General features: G+C 40.4%; 2 protein-coding genes across 12 annotated transcripts in view; one reads left to right on the forward strand and one right to left on the reverse strand.

Annotated features, from left to right (window-relative positions):
* SALL1 (spalt like transcription factor 1) overlaps window positions 1–5,439 on the forward strand; it is a 217,813-nt gene extending 212,374 nt beyond the window's left edge. For all 7 annotated transcript variants that reach the window (XR_001557605.2, XR_001557606.2, XR_001557609.2 and 4 more), the window contains one exon: window positions 5,186–5,439. The gene's annotated coding sequence lies outside the window, so the exon portion shown is untranslated. The remainder of the gene's footprint in view (window positions 1–5,185) is intronic.
* The window catches only part of CYLD (CYLD lysine 63 deubiquitinase), a 38,431-nt gene that overhangs the window by 3,977 nt on the left and 12,578 nt on the right, over window positions 1–21,876 (reverse strand). For 2 of the 5 annotated variants that reach the window (XM_015873506.2, XM_015873504.2), the window contains exons 2-17: window positions 21,261–21,338; window positions 15,564–16,229; window positions 14,459–14,761; window positions 13,495–13,600; window positions 12,417–12,515; window positions 11,707–11,823; window positions 9,900–10,279; window positions 8,757–8,922; window positions 7,861–8,002; window positions 6,838–6,960; window positions 5,648–5,739; window positions 4,411–4,477; window positions 3,328–3,460; window positions 2,671–2,779; window positions 1,856–1,974; window positions 1,116–1,332 (exon numbers count right to left, since the gene is read on the reverse strand). In XM_015873506.2, coding sequence (XP_015728992.1) covers window positions 1,116–1,332; window positions 1,856–1,974; window positions 2,671–2,779; window positions 3,328–3,460; window positions 4,411–4,477; window positions 5,648–5,739; window positions 6,838–6,960; window positions 7,861–8,002; window positions 8,757–8,922; window positions 9,900–10,279; window positions 11,707–11,823; window positions 12,417–12,515; window positions 13,495–13,600; window positions 14,459–14,761; window positions 15,564–16,070 — 2,680 coding nt within the window. In that variant the 5' untranslated portion in view covers window positions 16,071–16,229; window positions 21,261–21,338. Of the gene's footprint in view, window positions 1–1,115; window positions 1,333–1,855; window positions 1,975–2,670; window positions 2,780–3,327; window positions 3,461–4,410; window positions 4,478–5,647; window positions 5,740–6,837; window positions 6,961–7,860; window positions 8,003–8,756; window positions 8,923–9,899; window positions 10,280–11,706; window positions 11,824–12,416; window positions 12,516–13,494; window positions 13,601–14,458; window positions 14,762–15,563; window positions 16,230–19,087; window positions 19,251–19,276; window positions 19,405–21,260; window positions 21,339–21,876 lie in introns of those variants that run through there. The other 3 variants (XM_015873507.2, XM_015873503.2, XM_015873505.2) reach the window with 3 other exon arrangements.

Raw genomic sequence — 21,876 nt, forward strand, 5'->3', positions numbered from 1 at the left:
TATGAGCCAGGACTGTCTGTAGCCCACTTGCAAGATGGAAAGAGTTTGCTCCTGGCCATTTCAAATGTAAAGTGAGCCCATTCAACCACAAGTATGGACATCCATGGCACTGTTCCCTAGCAGACACTTTAACTGCAGCTTAAGAAAATTATTTGTGATAAAAAAACTAAGCTTAGCAGGATCTCATGTGGTCCTACATTCCTGGAGTACAGTGGTTCTTAATAAACTTCAGTCATACATGTTTTCAGGCCCTTCAATACAAAGCTTTATTGCCACCCAGGTGTTAAGATACCTTAATCCTGCAGCAGTTTCCCTACTGGCAGGGAGCAACACTTCTCCCAATCTGCCCCAAAATAAAAATAATTGCCAAAAAAAAAATAAATAATAATAATAAAATAAACCACCAAACCAAAGAAGGACTCAAGAATTCTGCATGCAGAGAACTGCTGCGTTCAGTCCAACACTTGCATCTATTGCTGCTTTTCACAGGCATCAGAATTCAACACAGCCCTCATTACTGTTTAATGCAGCAATATCTGAAAGAATATTTATCTGTTTTCTGACATTTGTGTTATTACAGTGTAAGTTTCCCACTGTTAACTCTAAAGAGATTCAAAGGAGTAGCGCAGACTGCACCACATTACTGCAGTGAAGTTGTATTAGGAATCACAAAGTCATTTAAGCAAAAGCAGTACAAGTGACATTTGCAAACATCTGCTAGTCACATCCATCTATTTAAAAGGCCTGAAGGAATGCTTTCTTGCAACTTTTAAATAAATTCTTTTTAAATACATTCTCTCTGCCATACTTGCAGAATATAGGAAACCATAAGAAGCCCTACTAGAAGATCTCTCCAGTTAGTTTGGTACCATCTGCTTACTAAGGCATCCAATTTTGCTGATATTGGACCATCCACATTAAGTCTGCTATGATATCAACATGCTAAGGAAAGGCTGGGTCAAGATTAATGTCCCAGCGTGAAATGCTTTAAGTGAAATGACACTAGTATCACCAAATGTTAGGAAATAAATAGGCACTGAAGCTTAGAACTGTAATACATACAGAGAAAAACAAATACATTAGAGAAAAACAAAGAGAATAAATTAAAGATGTACCATCCCGATCTGCCATGCTGTCGAAGAAAAGCCAGGCGGAGTCATCTCTCCCATACTTAACAAAAGCTACATAGTGGCTTGTTTCTATGCAGAGAACTGCAAACAACTCCATCTTCTGGTATGGGATACAGCCATGTCTCCAATCCCAGTCTGGCAGATCTTTAGGGAGTGACAATGGATTGAATTTATGACTCTGTCTTCTGGGATGAAGATGAACCTACAAGTGAAGTAATATTTCAGAAGTGAAAAAAACAACTTGAGATTATTTGTTTCATTGGCTGACAAAGCTGAGAAGAACAGTCCTGCTGAAGATTGATGGTCTCAGAGAAGGGACTGCAAAGTAACAGTAGCAAACATTTATTCTGTCTTTCCCACCCATCAGTGTAGTTCAGTACTTCCCCCAAAATTCAGGAGGAAGGCACAGTTTAATGCAACAATTTTCTAATGTGCTCAATACTTGAAAATTAAATGGTTTTATATCATGAAATCAGTTACCAATTCTAACAAGTAAAACATGAAATTATGTTTTAAAAGAATACTGGGAAGAAGTTCCAAGGTGCCTGCAACTACCCCTTCACTTTCAGTACAGAAATGCCTGACAAACTCGTTACAGGGTTGTGTAGCCCTGCCAACTTGCCACAGCTTTCCCTGGCAGGGCAGCTCACTAACGCTCCCCCCACCTTCCTTATTACAGCATGCACCATTTGGGGTAAACCCGTGCAGAACAGAAAGCAGCTTACTTGTGTATTGCAGGTTTTGCAGAACTGCTTGATTTTTCCAGCAGAAATTTCAGTGTCTTCATAACATTCTCTGCACTCGTACATAGCAAGTCCTCCACAAATACGGCACTGCCTGGGAGCTGCAGTTTTAAACAAGACGTTAGACTACTTTAGAAGCCTTTGTAAGTTGTGTAAGAAGGGTATGGAAAAGAAGATTATTACTTTACAGAGAGAAAACTTATTACAAAAGGCTTAAAACCATATTGCTAATCAAAGCAGAAACTGCATTTAATTTCTTCCCTTTAATTTCTCTTTAACAATGTGGAAAAAGCAAAAAGGTTTTAAAAATGGGAAGCTGCAAACCGTGATAAAAAGAATTTATATCAACTCAGGAACAAGTGAAAAACAGGCCGTTATATTAAAATAGTTCTCTCATCCTATCAGTCTTCATCTCTATCTGTGCTGATATCAGCAAATAGATGCGTAACATAAGCTGATGGATGTGATGGTGAAAGTAAACACTGTGGCAGTTCAGAACAGAAATGATTATTCTAATAACTTGTAGTAGTCTTATCAATTATTGTATTAAGTGAAAACCTTTCCTTGGAAAATGCAGTACAATAAAGTCAGAAGTGACAAGTGTGAAAAGTTTAGGCCTGCAAATAAAAATGAAGAAATGAGATTTACAGCTAAGCATCCACCATCACTGCATGCTACAGGTTTACATGCTTGTCAGTTCTGAATACAGGTACTTAAGATCTGCCTGAGGTACCTTCACTGTGCCAGTCACTTTCAAAAACTCAATTTCCTTATACAACACAGTACTGTATACTCACTGTCTTCAAGTAAATCTGTTATATTTAGCTCCAAGGATGGAAAAATTTTGTTGAACATTTTGAAGTCTTTTCCAAATCGAGGCATCTGAATAATCAGGCAAGAAGGAGCCTAGATGAAAAGTTAGAAAATAATCAGGCAAGCCTGAAAAAGATAACTATCTAAATTTAAAGGTATGCTTCTTCTAATGCTATAAATGTATTTAGATGGTATTTAGAGTTGCAGCTGGCTGTCTTAAAAATTAACAAAAACCTCAGACAAAATTAAGTCTTTGAAAATAAAAAATCTACAAGTAAAACCCAGGAAACCAGCATCTAATTCACTGTCAGATGTCTTAAGTTCCGTTTATGCAGGCATGGTATTAAATACTGGACTACATCCCCTTGTAAAAACCAGTTCTTATGGCAACCTACCAACAGCAACCAAAGAGTTTTATTTTACTAATTCTTTGGGTGAACACATGAAAGCAATTTTGGCAACATGCACATCAAGGGAACCATAAGATATTTCAGTGATGTAGGCAACCTGTACCGCTGACCACTGCACCGTTCCAATATGTCTGTATTTTCCTTTCATACCCAACCCCACTTTTCTCTCATTGCTGAATGGGTAAGTACGTAGCTAACATAATTTCTGACAAAGCAGCAGTTGTCACCAACCTCTGCAAACTTCAAGTTGCTGTTGATGAACGACCACTCCAGTAACTGCTGAATTGTCGGGACTCCAACTTTTTCATTTTTGTCCATAAAAATTTGGTAGAAATAACAGTCTTGTACTTTCTGACCTGCTGATCTGAAAACAGATTTCAAAAATAAAACAACAAAATCAGATCTACCGTAACAACAGCTGTACTCTGCAAAGAAAACATCAACTCCAAGAAAACAGTGGATGCAACATCCTCTCTACAGGCAGCCATTAGATGTGGACTGACTGTAGAAAAACTATTCAGGAAACAAAAGCAGCATAAGTATGTTTTAAAGATGTTTTTGTATTACTGAATTACCAACTCCAAAACACCTGGGGGCTGCCCAGCTCTGCTTGACACAATTCCTGGAATAAAGAAAGAATGTAAAAACTACAGGAAATGCAGCACTGCTGATGCCAAAGAACACAGCAAGGAACCTGCAAATACCAAGTGCCAGCTAGCAGAATGTCAGCCATGTGCTGACAGAAGGAAGAATGCCTTCCTCTCTTGATCTCACTTGTGACAGCTGAATCCTTGTAGTGCCACAGCAAGAGTGAAGGCTTACATATATGTCAGCATCTGTTACTTTGTCAGAAGTAAAAGCAGCAAAACTTGATCAAGGTGAGCCACTGAAATACTTTCATGAGCCACAAAGAAATAAAGTCTGATTCTGTGGCTTAAACACCAAATCAGGAAACCCTGCAGCTTGTCCCATAAATAAGGAGTACAAGCTGTAGGCCTCATTAATGACATAAACTCCAGCCTTTCTCCAGCACGACTGACTGGAATACAGTAAGGCTTTCCCATCAGCAGTTGCAGGACAGGGAATCTCTTCTCAGCACTCGTCCTGACAAGGTCGAGTTTTTGCAATAGCAGATTAATAGGGAGAAGCACATCCTACCAAAAATGATAGGGAACACCAAGTTTGTCAGTGTCATTTTATTAGCCCTATTAGCAATAATAATCACAAGTCAAAGATGTCTCGGTGAGAAAGGTGGCAGATGTCCGTCGCCATCAACCTCTACAGACAAATGAGTACAACAAAGGAGAGACTCACCTTATTTTCAACAGTGGCTCAACTCTTAGAATATGATGAAACAAAATATTCAAAAATTCTTCTGGATCTGGGGAAAAAATTATATATCTTAAGAACAAAAGTTGCAAAACTTTAAAAGAGAACAAGATAAAGATTCATTTGTACAATTTCATGATATTTCAAGGTAAGATTATGACAAACGATGAACATTTGATGGCACAAACCTCTCTTTATTCTTTTAACATCAAATGGCCCTAATAACAGATATATGCTCTCAACAAGCTAACAGGGCTTTCCAGTACAGACTGCAAAGACACTTTCTATTTCAGAGGAGGCATTTGGTACCAGAGTTTGAGTTGTTGTTTTTTTGTTGTTGTTGTTTTTTGTGTTGTTTTTTTTTTTTGTTTGTTTTTTCCAAGAGAAATAAAAGCTTTCTAAATTCAACTGAGAAACTGCTGAGGAGAGCTGAAGAGACATGACAGTTAACACTTGTATGAAAACACACAGTATGATAAAGTTCATCTAGCCTGGAGAGTGAGCCCTCTAATCAAGAACAAACCAGCATTAGCTTCCAAGAGATCTAATCACCCCCAGCAGTTTTCTGTTTTATTTTTCTCCCTGCCACTAACTGCAGTAAATACTAGTTTTCAGCATTTAGCATTTTCAAAGAACATGGTGTTCTCCCACACAGAATCAAAACAGCTACATAATGAAAATGTTAACTAATCATTATATGCAGCAGAAGATCAAAAGATTGAGATTTGGTTTCTAACATGTTACACATTTTATTTCTTAGAATACTGTACAGTCACCGTGGCGACAGAACGTTGTGGAAAGATCAAAGGAAGCAAAGTGACATTTTGAAAGAGGACAGAGACCACAACCTTACCACAGTCTTTGTTTCTGAGATCTCCCCTAACTACTAGAAGGGAGTGTCTCATTTCATGGAGACATGGGCACAGGAAAGTAGTAAATCCAGTCAGAAAAAGGCTGGATGCAGAAACTGATAAAGCTGGGGGTTCCTTATAGAACAGAGGGAGGGAGGGAAGGAGAGAGGGAGGGAAGGAGAGAGGGAGGGAAGGAGAGAGGGAGGGAAGGACCTTGGGAGGGAAGGAGAGAGGGAGGGAAGGAGAGAGGGAGGGAAGGATACAAATATCACTGCTCCAGAAAAATCTGTGTTCTACTTTGTACAACAATATCTGCATTTTGTAGTACAACTCTTACAAACTGTAAAGAAAGGAAAAGCCCTCCCAGTTACCTTTTTCCTCTGAAGTGAATCCTGATGCAGCCTCAACTTTTTCAAGTATTTTCCTCAGTTTCATTATTTTTGTAGCACATACATATCCATATCTAAGATAAATGGGTTTAACAAGCTATTAGCTAGTTTGTAATCAAGTCAGAGGAGAAGAAAAAACTCAAGTGCTGAAACACAGGCTTGTAAATCTTTTTGCAACTGTGTATGGTGTTTCTGCAAAACAATGTATTGACTCCTCATACTCACCTGAGTCCCAGTTTTCTAACAGCACTCTAAATGTTGGATATTACTCAGTGTTCCTGCATAACTGTTAAAGGAGGGTTTTTTAACTGTAACTTAATAGGAGGATAACTCTTTCTGATTTGTCAGTTACTTCTGATTTGTTTCAACATTAATTTGCACCACTTAATGTACAACAGCACAATCAGAGTCATTAATAAAGAGTTACTGTATTTAACAGACAGAACTGTATTTCTGATCTGAGGAGCTGATGCTTTCAGCAATCTTCACAAGAACATTCTAAGCACGGTGGAAAGGAGGAATAATCCTATCAAGTCTTCTCAGCTATTCAAGATTGCTGCACTCTGCATGCACCCCACCACCTGTGTTACAGAGCCCCAGAATACACCAGGCAAACTAGGGAAGGAATGGCTCAGAAGACATCATCTTCCTCCAGGAATCCAAGGAAAAACTTGCCCACAGAATTTCAGAATTGTGTTATTTGTACGTTTAAAAAAATAAATAAATAAATGAAAAGATTTTTGCCACTGCCCCTTTGCTGATTATACGTGAGAAATTATGATATTAACTTCGTGTTTAATAAAAGCATTTAGGTCACTTGCAGAATTACTGAAGCTCTGTAAGCCCCTAGAAGTCTACAACATTGTGAAATGTCACCTAAGTTGACACAAATACATTACAAATGAATGCAACTCATTTATCAACATTCTTGCACAAATTTTACAAAAGTTTTATGCTCATTCTACTTCCAAATACAGACTGATCTAAGTGTCTTATTGCCAAACCACGTGCAAGTATTTCCAGGTAGCACTGATGAAGTTTACTATGAAGAACAATTGTTAATTTTAAAAACAACTAAGGAAACTGGGCAGGTTTGCAACAGGAATGTGTACGCAGCAGGCTTTATTATGGAATTTATTTTAGATGGAAGACTGGTTTATGTCTCTACTTACATTCTAAGAGGATTCACAATCTCTGTTCGCAATAGCTCTTGAGTCTCACTATAATACTCTACATCATTCTTTTCTTTAGGTCTGAGTAACACAGTGTCCAAAACGGAGCTAAAAGAAAACAGGCTATGGAAGAAAGAAAAAGGCAGGTTGGTTTTGATTCTGAAGATAGAACCATTCTGATGCCTAAATAACATAAGATAAGCAAAGCAAAGCAACAGGAAGAATGAAAGAACAAAACAAGTGCAAAATGAGATCATTATGGACACAAGACAACACAGCTGTTCCAAGCAGTAAAGGTCTACTCTAACTGCATACCCTGATACCACCAGAATACAAAACCAGTTACCAAGGCAGGATTCCACAAGCAGGTTAAAAGTGTTCCTCTCTGACCCTCCCACATATTCTCTAATCCTTCAAAAGTCCATTGACTCACACTGTCTACAAGAATATAAATCATAAAACAGTGTGGGTTGGAACGGACCTCAAGGATCACCGAGTTCCAACTCCCCTGCTGCAGGCAGGGTTGCCAACCACTAGATCAAGTACTGGATCAGACTGCCCAGAGCCCCAACCAACCCAGCCTTGAACAGCTCCAGGGATGGGGCATCCACAGCCTCTCTGGGCAGCCTGTTCCATTCTCAAGGTAAAAAACTGCCCCCAGATGTCTTATCTAATGTAAATGTCCCTTCCTTTAGTTTAAAACCAGTCCCCCATCCTGTTGCTATCTACCTTAGTACAACACTGATTTCCCTCCTGTTTATAAGCTCCCTTTAAATACCCTTTGAAAGGCCAGTAGAGTTCGGACACACGGGTGACTGGTTAGCACTTCAAGTTAAGCAACAAATCCTGCAGAACTTCTCCAAACATAAAGGGCATAGTATGTGCTAAAGAGTGTAATGTATGACTTTTTAAGCTGCACAACAATAAAAACAGTATCATTACAAGGATTGCGTGTTCTGTGTTTCTAACATACCTCCCACTAACCCACACCTTGGGATGCCACTAAACAAATTGTGAACTTACCAGAATAAGGTGGAGTCTAAGTAACAGGAGTTGTAATGACCCTGGATACCTTTCTTCTTTCCAATCATTGTCTCTAAACCTTCTTTTTCCATTTTTGGAGGAGTGTTTTCTTCTACCACTTCACTTAAGTAACCTCCAAAGGCTGAAATTTTTTTTTCAAAAGACACTTTAAAGCCTCCAATTTTATCCCCCTTGAGATTTTCCTATTAATGTTTTATAGCTAAACTGCTGCCTTAGCACAAAACATTCAATTTCCAGACAAAAATAGCATTTTATTATATAAGACTCACTCTCTTCCAGAAAGTGAACAAGGCCTCACATTCCACACAGTGCACACAGGAGTACTTCAGATAGCCTGCAGCACTGAATTAATTTTGCCCATTAGGAGTGAAATTCCCAGTTTAAATGCCCTGTTCGCACCATCATGCTAATACCAAGATGCTTTATCCTCTACTGTTCTCCCAAGCAAAATGACATGACCCAAGAAAGCTAATAATATTAGAATAAAAAAAAAAAAAGTTAGCTTTTCCACCATTGATTTCCATTGTACAAATACACTCTTTTCTATCAGTATTTAGGAAAACATAATTTGACAGAAATATGGCTTATTTCTGATACTGCAATCCCACATTGCTGGATTTGCTAATACCCTTTTCAGCAAGACTGCTTCACAATTTCTGAAGTAAAAAAATACAACATAAATTCCCAAGTTTTATGACATTTCCTTAAATTACCACTAAGTACAAAAAAGCCAGAGAAGCATTATATTCTATAAAGATAGATTTTCTATTCATGAACCTCTAAGTAATGCCAATAGAGATCTCCAAGTGTTCAATGAAACCAAACCCCGTGTCAGTTCCCGGCTGACAAATAATAAATAAGCAGAAACTTGGTACCTAGAGAGTTGCAGCGTTCAATCTGATTGGAAACTGGCTGTAGTGATGCAAACCTGGAATCCGGTCTGCAGCTCTTCAGTTTAACAAAAAGAGCTTTCTTTGGAGCACAAGTGAAGTATCGGGTTCCTTTAAATGTTCCATCTGTACAACCTGCACATTCATCTTCCTGCAAATTAAAGTGAGAATTCACTGCTTTTCCTTATTTCCACAATTCTGTCGTGTGATGCTGAATTAAAATATCTACCCAAGAAATCACCCGTCGAGTACTCTGAAGCTTAATAAGCAATGTTGCTGCTTTTCAGTGTGTGTACAAAGCTTCAGCTGAGGTGCTGTTTGCCCAGATTTACTGAAAAAATTAAGCATTGCACTTTCTTCATAAGAAACGTGGGGGAGGCGGGAGATGAGAGCGAGAATTAAACCTACTCAACTTTAAGGACTTTAACTAAGCTACCCTCTTAATCCAGATACCCTCTGCAGTAGAAAAAGCAACCATCTTTTAGAACTCAAGTGAAATCATTAAGCATTGGAAGCATGAGTAATTTCAGCGTCGCTGTGGATGATATATGACACATCTGTCTTCAGCAACTGAATTCGTGAAGGGCTGGTAGGAACACCAAACACTTAGCTGTCAGACCACAAATAATGCTTCCATTGATTACCAAAATCAGTACTGCAACTCTGCTGACAGGCTCTGACACTGCCTGCCTGCTGGTGTGCCACACACACTTGAGGCTCTTATACCCGGGACTTTATTTATTTATTTTACAGAACTGTATATCGCAGAACCTTTAAATAGCATGGGGCTTTTCGTCTCAGTGACAAGCTCAGTAAGTAAGGTGGACAAAGGACACTCCCCTTAAGCAAGTAACCTACAAAGCAAATCAGTCACCTACAGTCCTTCTGATTCAATTATGCTTTGCATCACAAAGCCACCTCAGAGCCTATTAATGGAATAAGGCCTAGGGCATCTGTGAAAGTCAGAGTCCATCTGAGATTTCATCTGTGTTACAAGGAGATCACAGAGCAACTTCAGACAAATTTTCTTCTGGACTGACCACTACTGCCAAGTACACAGGCACCAACTCTCAAAAATAAAGCAGATAATTAATACTAATATGAATCAACTTATTAGATGATATTTACCAGTTCCAGTCCAGCCAATACTTCATTTACCCCAGGAGGCTGGCCAATCCAGCGGATTACTCCATAGAACGGCGGATTTTCTTTCACTTCAGCCAAGGAACCTGCTTCAAGACCATGTGAGTTACCAACAGGGCCTCCTGTTGATGGACTTTCCTGGCTAGGTGTAGTATTTACATCACCAATGACCGACTGAACAGATAAAGACAGAGGACTGTGTCCAATAGCACCATTAGTAGTTGATGCTTTTGTCAAACTAAAAGGGAGAGAGTGGAATCTGTTTTCTGTAGTCACAGAGTTTGTTAAAGGTGGTTGCAGTGGTGGTGAAGAATGCCCAAATCCAGGAGATGAATCAGTAAGTGATTTTGCAGGGTCTTCAGCAACTGTTAAGAATCAAAAACAAGATGTTAACTCCGGTTTTGTTTGGGGCATCTCCCTCTCCTTACCAAAGGGGAGGCTTAGCTGTCAAATCAATACATATATCTGCAACTACATCTGAATTAATGCATGTCCTGCATGGGAAGTGGTAAGCTGGAGGAATGCAGGAAGATGTTTGTCACTTCACAATACCAGAGACAGAACTGGATGAGGAAAAACTGCTATAACCCTACAACTTATATCACACAACCAATGGAAACATGCAGTACAAAAAAAGATGTTAACCAGAAATTACAGGAAGGTTTAAAATTAATGGCAGAAGTGGTGTTTGAATGCAAGTAAACAGCCCTAATGATTACTGTAGTGGGTCAAACCAGGAACAGCAAACAACTGAGGAGAGAGCTCCGATCACATTTAATACAGAAATTCGTTATTTCTTATGGACATGATTTGCAACATTTTTCTCCACTGTGGCTGCACCACAATGTTTTCTGGTTCTAGTACAGGGAATCTGTGGCCATGGAGAATAAAGGGTTTTAATGAGCCACAACTAATGTAGTGCTTAATTACTGAGATCACAACTAGATGTAATAACACAGATGTTTTGCATCTACTCTCATCTCTCTCTGATGTCTCCATTACACAATTGATACTTACAGAGTAAAAGTCACTTTCTTTTTTACATATTAACAATAAACTGAAACTAATTTTTATATATGTTTCCATGCTTGACATCTGTTAGGCCACCATCAACAATGTTACAGATCACAGAATGCTAGGCCTTCCGCTACAGGTTTCCACTGTAAATCAATGTTACTAATTTAGTATTTACCTGTTCAGTTAGCCACACTTCAGGACACAGTAATCAGAAGAAAAATTACACATTAGAACCAGAAGCAAATAAAGATCCACTGATGCCCTCAGCGTATGCACTTGAATTTGTGAAAAATCAGTGAGATCTCACAAGAGTAATGTAAAATACTCAGCTATATGTGTACGTATGTGACACACACAATTTTTTTTCCTACTCTGAGACTCATCAGCTGCCATGGCAGTGTTACAGACTTAAGGGAACTACATGATTAAAAAGAAAAATGCACACAATATAGAGTTACTATATGCAGTTGCCCACAACAAGGAATACTGTCTTCATAACAAGCTGTTATTCTGTCTGCAAGACATGCGCATTCCCACAGTGCTACAAACACATTTCCAAGATGTAATCTACATACAGGAGAAAAACAGGTCTACCAATTAAGACAGTTTATTTCCAGTAGGGCTCTGAAACACTTTACAACAGAGCATCTTTTCCTCTACATATTCCAACTGTTGTGCTCTAGATTCACAATTGTTCTATGTAAAGAACATACATACACTTTTTTTTTTTAAAATAAAACATACACCTATGTGAAAGACAATCATTGCTCATTACCTTCATCAATATACCACGGAGGTTTTGTTTTTGCTTGAGGCTGAGAATCAACTGATGAGCCATTCAATGTGTAGAAAACTTCAGACCTGTTTCTACTTCCAGGCTCAGAGGTAGATCCTGGAAAAGAAAGCACATTGTAGCAAAGAGATTCACCGCCCTTCACAGCTGGCTAACTTACACTGTGAAAGAGAGCTTGGTTTGCTGCCACAGTTCCAAAATAACAGAACTGCCCTTCCACAAAGCAGCAATTCCTGCATGGAAAATAATAGTTCTAAGCTTGCAAACAGACAGCAGTTTACCCTGGCATTAACACACACACACACACTACTTCCTTATGTTCCCCCACTTAAGAAAAAATCTAGTCAAAATCGAAAGTCAAAATAAGCCTATATTTTATAAAACTTCATTCTGGTTCTGAATAACAGCAAAATTAATAAATTCATTACTAAATAGATCTGCTCCACAGTTTAATATTTAGAAGTTTCTTAAGCAGAACAAAGTCAACAGCAAACTCAATTTAAAAACAAACCTCAGAAAACTGTAAACTATCCTTATTATGACAATTAAGTTCATGAAAAAATATTCTGAGTATTCACTATTTGATTGAAACTTAACTCGATAAGTAACTGCAAAAAATGTGTAGGGCAATGTTTTCCCCCAGGCAATATAAATTTGCAATCTTACATTAAAAAATGACCCCTCATACGTACCTGTTGCCTTTGGCTTACTATGGTTGAACAAACTTTTATCGCCACTGCCTCTTGCTGTATAGGCAAGCTTGGGAGGTCTCCTGTCCTGTGACACAGTCTCTAAGATGGTGCATATGAATGGAACATTAGTTTTCTACATCACACAAATTTCAGTTTGAAATGCAACTAAATAAAGGTCTGCCATCAAGTTTTCAAACTGAGGGGGGGTAAAACGGTGTTTGGTACACAACCAACATTTTCCACTATTGGTAGGGTTTGTTTCCATTGCATCAATCACTGCTTATTCCAATTCTGCATTTGTTTAGCATATCTAACAGATCAACTTCAGATTCCTCATTGTATATTTCATGCTTACTTTTGGGAAATGCATGAAATCCTTTGTTTTTTTCCTCCCCACAAACAGAACTACAGCAAATGTCTTCTTGAATTCTCCATAGAAAAGAGGGCCCAAAAACATGAATCTCAGCGAGCCAACGAGAAGAAGGTGAAGGTAAGAAAAGCTGGCCAGGCTAAAAAGAGAAGGGACAACAGCTACGTGCTGGACAAAACCACACTCTCATTGGTACCCAATTTCAGATAGCCTCATATTATTTATTTGTACCCTATTTTCTTACTTCAGAAGAGGAATCACAGGATCACAACTGTTACAACTTGACTGAATTACAGGAATAGAAAATTTTTGTGCAGCCTTGCTATGAATTTTTTCAGAAACTTTTCAAATGTTTACTCCCAGAATGCATGAATAATGTGGCCAATACATTTCAACCCAAGGATGAAACGCTTAATGATCAACAGTATTGAAATTCCTTGAGCTGAAAAGCATTCAAGAACAATTTCTGCTGTTGCCTCTCACATACTTAGGTTTGCCTATATCGTATCCTGTACAACTTGAACACCATTCAATATTAGAATGGTTTCCACAAGTGAGACTGCAACCAAAGGGAGGAAGAAACTGAAGAGAGAAACTAATTTAGTTGAGTTGAGGATACAGTAATTCTACAGTATTGTTTTAAGCATGTAATTGTGCATAGGTTGAGATGTTATCCGTCTGCCTTGAAATGAAGAAACGAGACCATACCTGGTATAACATCATTGATATGCAAAAGAAGGGTACTTTCAACACTTGCAAAACTGCACAGCTGTATGCCATTGTATCTTCCATCCCAGTTTCCAATGGGATTATCCTAAAAAGAGAAAAACACGTTATATGTATCCCAAGGAAAAAAAAACAAAAACTAAGGCATGCAGAACACCTGCCTCTGGGAACATGTTTAACCATTTATGGTAATAAGGAAAATTTAAGTTTGACAAATATTTTATTCTGTACAAACCGAGTCAAACATTAGCCCTTAAAAACAAGCATTCATGTGCTTTCCTGAAATCTCTCCTATTTTAACAATCATTCCTCTACTACAGCACGTTATTTTTACACCAGTTAGAACAATTTTAGTGCTTTAAGTAACAGCTGTGGCAATCAAGGAAATGGAAGCACCTGGTGTGAAAAGCACTCTTGAACCGCCACAACTTTGCAAGCAGCTCATTTTAAGAAATCTGAGTTTCAAATTTTAATTACAAACTACATGTTTCCCCGAAACATCAACTTTTAAATACTGAATTTTAACTATGAACTAAAATACAAACCAAAGCTACATGAAAATAAATAAATAAAAACTAACTAAAAAAAAAGGAATGCAACCTAATTATTTTTTCAAAGGCAGAACAAAGCCAGTCTCACAAGACAAACATTCAACGCTGTAACTTCAAGACTGACATCGAACACTGCAAGTGGCTCAGTGGAGGCTCCTCAGTGTAACCACAATATTTGTCCTGAAGCATTTAGCATCAAATAAGGTTCTGTTTACCCACTGACACAAAAAAAACCAGTTACTATCAAGGGACACTTTTGAACACTACTGTTTAATTCCCGTTTTAGGTCAGCCTCCACTGAAGCAGCTTGTGGATAATGTTTCTTCTTGTATATTGCATGTAATTTACTAGCTAACACACATGCAAAAGTTATTAAAGTCGGATTATTCTCTTACCATGTCCACTCCAACAACGTATCCTAAACTTTCGTTTCCTGGTAAGACATCACAGAATATAACTGTCCCATACTCTATACTCTCTCCTATCTTCAGAGAAACCCTGGAGTTGATCTCCAGAGGAGGAAGTTCTACCTGCATTGCGTCAACTGGAGCTGCATAGTCACTTTCCAGTTCATTGTCATCTTCTTCCACCAGCTCCAGTTTGTCCAAAGCAACAAAAACCCCACAATCCTCATCACATCTGAAAAGCTGCTTGCCTTGGTACTGTCCATCAGTAAAGCCCTGGCCACGACCTTCTTCCTAAGTATCAGAGGGAGAAGAAAAGAAGAAGAAAAATGAGTGATGTGTTTTGTGTCAATGCAAGCTACTTCAAAAACAGTAATATAGCCCACTGATCTGGAGAACCCAGAGTATGAATTTTTGCCAGATCAAGGCAAGACTACTTCATACTAGACACAAACATTAAGAAATCAAATGAAGATAAATGGTTTTCATACGTGCTCATGCCTGACATTCCCTGAGGTTCTTACTGGTGATTGCAAAGTGTGGAAAACATTCAACAACTGTGAAAAAAACACAAGAGTAGCACTGCCCTTTAATCCTTCAACATCTCGTGCTAGTGCAGCGCAGTAATACCTCGCTGGAGCACACAGCAACACTCAATTAGCTGCAATTTGAGTTGTTGTGCTCTGCAGCAGCACCAGGCCTACACTTACAGACTGTAACTTGGCGCTGCTGCCAGACACAGAAAACCAAGGTACTCAACAGAAATCTGAGTCAGAAATTTGTCCTGATGGAAATGCACGTTATTAAATTGCTAGACTAGAGGAGTTCTGACATGTTCAAGTCCTTCTGCTAGCCCCTATGTCTTCAATAAATGCATAACGTGAAGCTGATGTGACACAGTATGACCCCACAGATCACATATATTTGACACACAGCTCACATTTATGATTTTTATGAAAAGACTGAAGGTCACAAAACCAGGGGGGTTGTATGGAGGGGTAACAAAGCAGCTAGATTGTTATAACTACCTCTTTAAAAAGTGTTTTCAGTTCATCTTACAAAATACATACGATGCTCCCTTCAGCAAGTAACTTACCAGCAGTTCTACTCCAAAATATATCCCTGTTAGGGACCTTTCCTGCAACAAGGGTCCTCTGAAACGAACAACTCCAGGAAACTTCTCTTCTCCTGACCTAAGCTGTACTCTAACAGGTGAGCCAATATCTATTTGGACACCTTTAGTTAACCTGCTTTTGCTTTTAAATAAGCTGTACCTTTCCTCACAGTTAGTAATTGCCAAAAGCAGTTCAGCCAGCTTTTCATTGATTTCAATAACATCCTTCTCATCCACAAAAAGAACCGCATGCGGCTGTTCCAGAATCTTTAATCCAATCTGTAGTTTCTTGCCTTTACAAGGAATATTTCTGGAGTGTCCCATGGAAGAGCGGTCTTGAAAAAACTGCCCGATGCTGCCCTTGGGCACCTTCAGTAGTTTCTGAGTCTGCTTGTCTATGACGCTGCATTCTTGGAGAAGCAAGTAAAAGATGCGCTCTTCCCAATAGGATGAACTTCCTTTTTCTTGACTCCATAACCCTGAACTCATTGTGGTTGAAACTTCAGAAGCTGCACAGCCAAGATTTCAAGAAAAAAATAAAGCTGTTGGTATATGTTTACTGATCTTGAAAACTTCTACTGGAAGGTCCACGCTTTGTGAAATGATTCAGTTTTCATATTGCAAAGAACCAAATCCAGAGCAGAAGGCCTAGGAAAAACAGAAATAAAGGCAAATTTAAGCTGCTAGTCTTAAGAACAGAAAATAATGTAAATCTGTGACTACAACCACTCTTCCAACAGAGCAAAAACACTTCAGCAAAATCCAAGGCAGCAAAAACAGTCCCTGAACAGCCCCACTGACCACACACACACACACTTGTGCTTGTTAATGCTATGCATTTCCTTCCCTAGTTTCCTTGAAGGGGCTATGGAAAAAGCGTACTGAAACGCAGGAACCGCTCAAGTGAAAGGATAAAATATCTCAGTTTCAAATGAACTGGAAAAGACATCCTCACAAATGGTATTTTGTGGAAGCTTCTTGCTAGGAAGGCCTTCCCTCATGCTCAGTGACTGCTCACTCCTGACAACGTGCACATCTGTCACCTCAGATAACGTTTTGTTTTGGTGAAGTAGAAAATTGTGTCAATGTAAGAGATGAACAGGAAATGGAAATTCTGCCCCTCTGCAACAGTTGTTTCGTTAAGAAAATAGAGGGGGGCAGTTACAATAAGCAATAAACAATGCATGAAAGCCAAACTGTCAGCACTGAAACATTCCATTATGTGGAAATATCTAGCAGCCTGCTTTATCATTTGAGAAAGGTAATTCACTTCAGCAACACAGGAAATTTATCAATTAATAAAGTAGTCCGGAAGAAAACACCCTTGTTAAGTATTATCCTAAGAATTATAGTTTACAATCAATAAACCTACCAATATCTAAAAGCACTTCATTGCTCACAGTAGCAGAAATACAAGTAACATATATACATAGGTTGCTCCAAAAGTAATGCCGCTTCTTTATTTTACAGAGACCACAACAGAGAGAAAAATAACACTACCTGATAAAGCAAATTGTCAGCTACAAAACATTATCTCAGCATAGTCACCACCATTCACTATTTGTTTCTACTGGTGATGAACAAGAGCCTGCACGCTGTGCACAAACAAGGCTGTACTAGCAGAGGTGACCACTGTTCCACAGCTGCTATAATAATGATTGCCCACGCAGTGGATCTTTCATCAGCCCAAATAGATGGAAGTACTCACACTCCAAATCCAGGCTATACAATGAGAATGGCAGGACAGCCCTGCTAAAGCCAGCAACATGCTCCACAGCCTTCTAACTGTATGGGGCCTGGTGTTACTGTGTTGCAAGAGAAAGATTATCTTCTTCTCTGGCCTTAGTATCACAATGTAGCAGTCAGACTTAACAGCATGCCCAGGACGCAGCTTGTCTTTCACATTACAGTTACCACTGCTGAAACACACGATCCACCCCATCCCTCTGCTCACATCCACTGTCTGGTCATCGCAGACATTCAGCAAGCATCAGTGGGAGCCATTTCTTCCACACGAAGAGTTCAAAGACAACCCTTTGCTTCATCCACATCTCCATGCCAGACACCAATTGTCAGACTGCCCCTCTGCTGCCATCTATCACACAGCAGCAAAATGTAAAGGAATGGGAAGGTTCAACCTCTACTGCCATCCCACCAACATCCACCTCTGACATCATGCACCAGTGTAATAAAATGGAAGGCATTACTTTTGGAGCAGCCCTCATACATATGTGTTACAGGTAAGAGCATAATGGACACGTGAAGAATAATCTTCAAAAGCTTAACAGGATTCATTTTTTTGCTGGAGAGCAAGGCGAGCCCCATACAAATATTAAAGTCCATTTAACAACAAAATCCAGCATCACACTGAAACAGTAACATCACGTAAGAGAAGCCATGAAGGATACAACAGCATCCTTTTTTCTCTGAAGCTCTGAAATGACCATATTCATAAGCCTACTCAAGCATCAAACCCAAATCCTATCTGAGCTCTGCATGGCTTTCCTTCCCTCTACTTTACACAGACATTAAGCAAGCAACAGATAACACCCTGTCCTTCATAGCTCTGCAGTGTGGGCTCAGCTGGTGAACTGAACTGCCCATTTCACAAGCCCTTCTATGCAGCTAATCAATGCCCAGCAGGATGCAACTACCTCAGCTACTACATGGCTCCAATGCCCAGCAGGATGCAGCCATCTCTGACACTGATCCAGCTCCTTATTTCACTTTTTCCAGTAACCATAACGCTAATTATGGAAACAACGTATTTAGACAAGTCTGCTCAAGAGCTTGAGAAACAAGAGAAGCTTTGTTTGCAGCTACCGATCCCCCCCTAATTCTACCCCATGTGCGGGTCCACTGCAGTGTTATATAATCTTAACACGCTTAGTGGCAAAGAATTCAGTAAGAAAACATATTAATAGCCACAATCGGGTTACAAAATAACATTATACCGCGCACAGTGAGTCTTTGGATGCCCTGCCATCCACAGGGATGGCACAAAGCCTCTAAATAAAGCTCTAACAAGTTTTCCATGATGACAAAGTTCATTTCCAGCCTGTTACCGCAACACAAAAAAACATCTTTAAAAACTTATTTACCGTTTTTTCCACTCCAAACGCTCCGTTTTATAATAACAGAATTGATAGACGAGCATTATGATGGCACAGCAAAGCTTAGTGACAAACACACGTGCCAGGTAATTAATAAAGCTGATGAGGGCGGCAGGTGCCAGCAGCTGCAGGCGGCCCCCAGCACAGCTCCTTCAACACACCAGTTCAAATATCCCCCCGATGTAAATAACTTCACCGTTTCTAAAAGCAAACGCGGTTCCAGGTTCCCATTCCGACACCATCGCTCCGCCCAGGAGGAAGAACGAGCCCAGCCGGTAACCGACGGAAAACCCCGGCGCTGCTGCTGCCTTCAAGGCCGCCCCTCCCACCCACAGCCCCAACCGCCATCCCCACTAACAACCACGGCACCACAACCGAGTGCTGAGGGCTCACCTCGCTCCTCACCCCCCAGGCCCCGCGTGAGGCGGCCGCTTAGTGCTCCTCAGCCCGCCTGAAGGGCCCGAGGGTGAACGCTGCGGCGCGGGGAGCGCTGGAGCGGAGCTGCAGGGCCACGGCCACGGCCGCCCCAACCTCAGGGCAACCAACGACGCGCCCGGCCCGGCCCGGCCCGCGCCTCCTCACCTGCTCGTCCCGCCTCACGGCCCCATCACGGCACAACAACGCTCCGCCGCCCAAACGCCGCCTGCCGCTCCGCCGGGCCCGCCCCTCTGCACCCGCGTAGCCAATCAGAGAGCGACGGCACAGCCGCTGCGCGACCACATTGGCGGAGAGAACTGCCAGGTGACGGGGCGGAATGGAGGGTTGTAGGGTCAAGGTTGTGTGAGCCGTAAGGGAGGAGCTGATTGGCTGCACCTCGTGTGGCGCAGCGGTAGGAATGTCGCGTTGCAACACCGGAGGCCGAGGGTTCGAATCCCCCTGTGGCACAAGTGGTAACAGTGCCGCTCTGCTACACCGAGGCTCGAATCCCGGGGGTTGGACTCGATGATCTCTAAAGTCCCTTCCAACCCGCACGAGACTATGAGACTCTATGAGACTCTATGAGACTCTATGAGACTCTATGAGACTCTATGAGACTCTATGAGACTCTATGAGACTCTATGAGACTCTATGNACTCTATGAGACTCTATGAGACTCTATGAGACTCTATGAGACTCTATGAGACTCTATGAGACTCTATGAGACTCTATGAGACTCTATGAGACTCTCGGCCGTGCTGGTGGCTGGCTCTAGCGGGCGCTGCAGCTCCGTGCACAGCTGAAAGGCAGCCGATTACTGTGCAGCTCCTTCGTCCTCCTTTAGGAGCATAAAGGAGCTGTAAAGCAATAACAGAACATGGGCAGCATAAAATGCCCCTTACAAGCACTGTCAGTAACACCAGCACAACATATTTACCATTAAATAGAACATTTTTGTTTTTTTTAACTGCACTCTTGATTTAAATCAAGTCCTGTAATAATGCAGTACTGTGAGCAAACCAAAGACACACCACCATGCAATTAAACATTACATGAATATCATGGAACAGTATTTTGTGCTGTGCTGTACTTTTATCAGTACCCAAAGTGCTGAATACTCACACAGAATTTGATTATTTCCACTTCAAACGAGGAAATGGTGAGTATTTAAGCAGCTGCAGTACAAGAAGAGAAGCAAAGTTCTTGCAGAAGCATCAAAGATGACAACAGGGCACTTTGTAAATATTAATTGTGTGGTAGAAGGGAACTTGAACAAATACGTTGAGTATTTCTGCCCCCTCTTGGTATTTTTCATTGCCTACCGTTCTAATGGATGATTTGGTAATATAAGTAAGGATTAGTTACATAGCTTGGAGCCTGAGAGCAGCTCAAGCCCTGGGAGGTCATCTGAAGCTGTATTGCACAGGGCTGGAGATGAAGAGGTTTTATAATTGGGTATTACAGCCATATTCTTTATCTCAAATAGGAGTTTGCAATGACCGTTACAACAGGAAAAATCTGGTGGTAAACTGCAGTTCCTATGTAACACTGGTTTATCTCTCTCTCTCTCTTTTTTTTTTTTTAAGCTAATTTGAGTTTTAAATATTTCCTCTGTTGGGGTTTTTGTAACTATGAGATTGGGGAAACATTAACTGCCCAAATCAAGGCACGACATTTAGCACTGTTGTAGCAGTCCCTTCTGGTTCTTTAGCCATCAAAAGCATGAACACTCTTTCTCTACAGGCATCCTTAACATCACAAAACTAGCTTATCTATTGGCTAACTACCCAGTTTTTGGCAACTCTTCCTAAAATGAGTCCTTTCCTCTTAAATATATATAGAGAGAGAGAGAGAACATAACTCTTACAACAACCGCTTCTATGAACTGCAGCATTATAACTTTAACCTTGCCTAGCTCCTGTGTTACTGCAGCACATTTTTTCCATATCTCTCAGTAGATGCACTTAAATACTGTGCTCTTTATGTACACCAGCCAAAGTCAGTGCTTGCACAGAATGCAAACTCTGAGTAAGCCAGTGCATAAGCATCCTTTTCCCCACCACTGAGTGTGACAGAGCACATTTTTCTCATTAAAATTTACCATTGTTTTATGAATAGTCAGATCAATTTAGAGTGTAAGAGCACTTACTCCTCTCAGAATGGCACGCTGCTCCTGTGAACGTTCCCCTTTGCTCCTTTATATGGTATTTGACTGCTGACAGTGAAACTGAAAGTACAAGGAAAGAGCTATCAGTTGTGCACTCTGCTGGCAAACCCCACTGTATACTGTAATTACTTTTTTTTTTGAAGGTGTTAATCAAGCAGACATTCAGAGAAGTAAAACACTGCTAGAGAAACAATGGTTGGTCCTGGTGAAGGGCCAGGGGTTGCCCGGACCAAGCCTGAGAGTATGGGATCAGCAGCCAGGTAACATGGATGTCACAGCTGATGGGGTTAGCAGTGGTCCTGGGGATGCTTCCTACCCACCCTTCAGAACCAGCTGTAAGCAGAACAGCCACTGCTGCCAAGGCAGGAAGAATTCCTGCAGAACAGCTTTGATTTGTAAGCTATTTCATATCGCTCAGTCATGCTCGTAAATGCAGATTTCACATCCCTTTAATCATCCAGGTTAATTAGACTAGGAGGTACTCGCTCTGAAATAATTAAATATAAAGGTCATTATTAATTATCTGAAAAATATACTTTCTCCTTTTCCTTCGGCTTCATCAAGACCAGGGCAAGAGCACAAAGCACCACAAAATAAT

Source organism: Coturnix japonica, chromosome 11 (genome assembly GCF_001577835.2).
Source record: "Coturnix japonica isolate 7356 chromosome 11, Coturnix japonica 2.1, whole genome shotgun sequence".
NCBI lineage: Eukaryota > Metazoa > Chordata > Aves > Galliformes > Phasianidae > Coturnix > Coturnix japonica.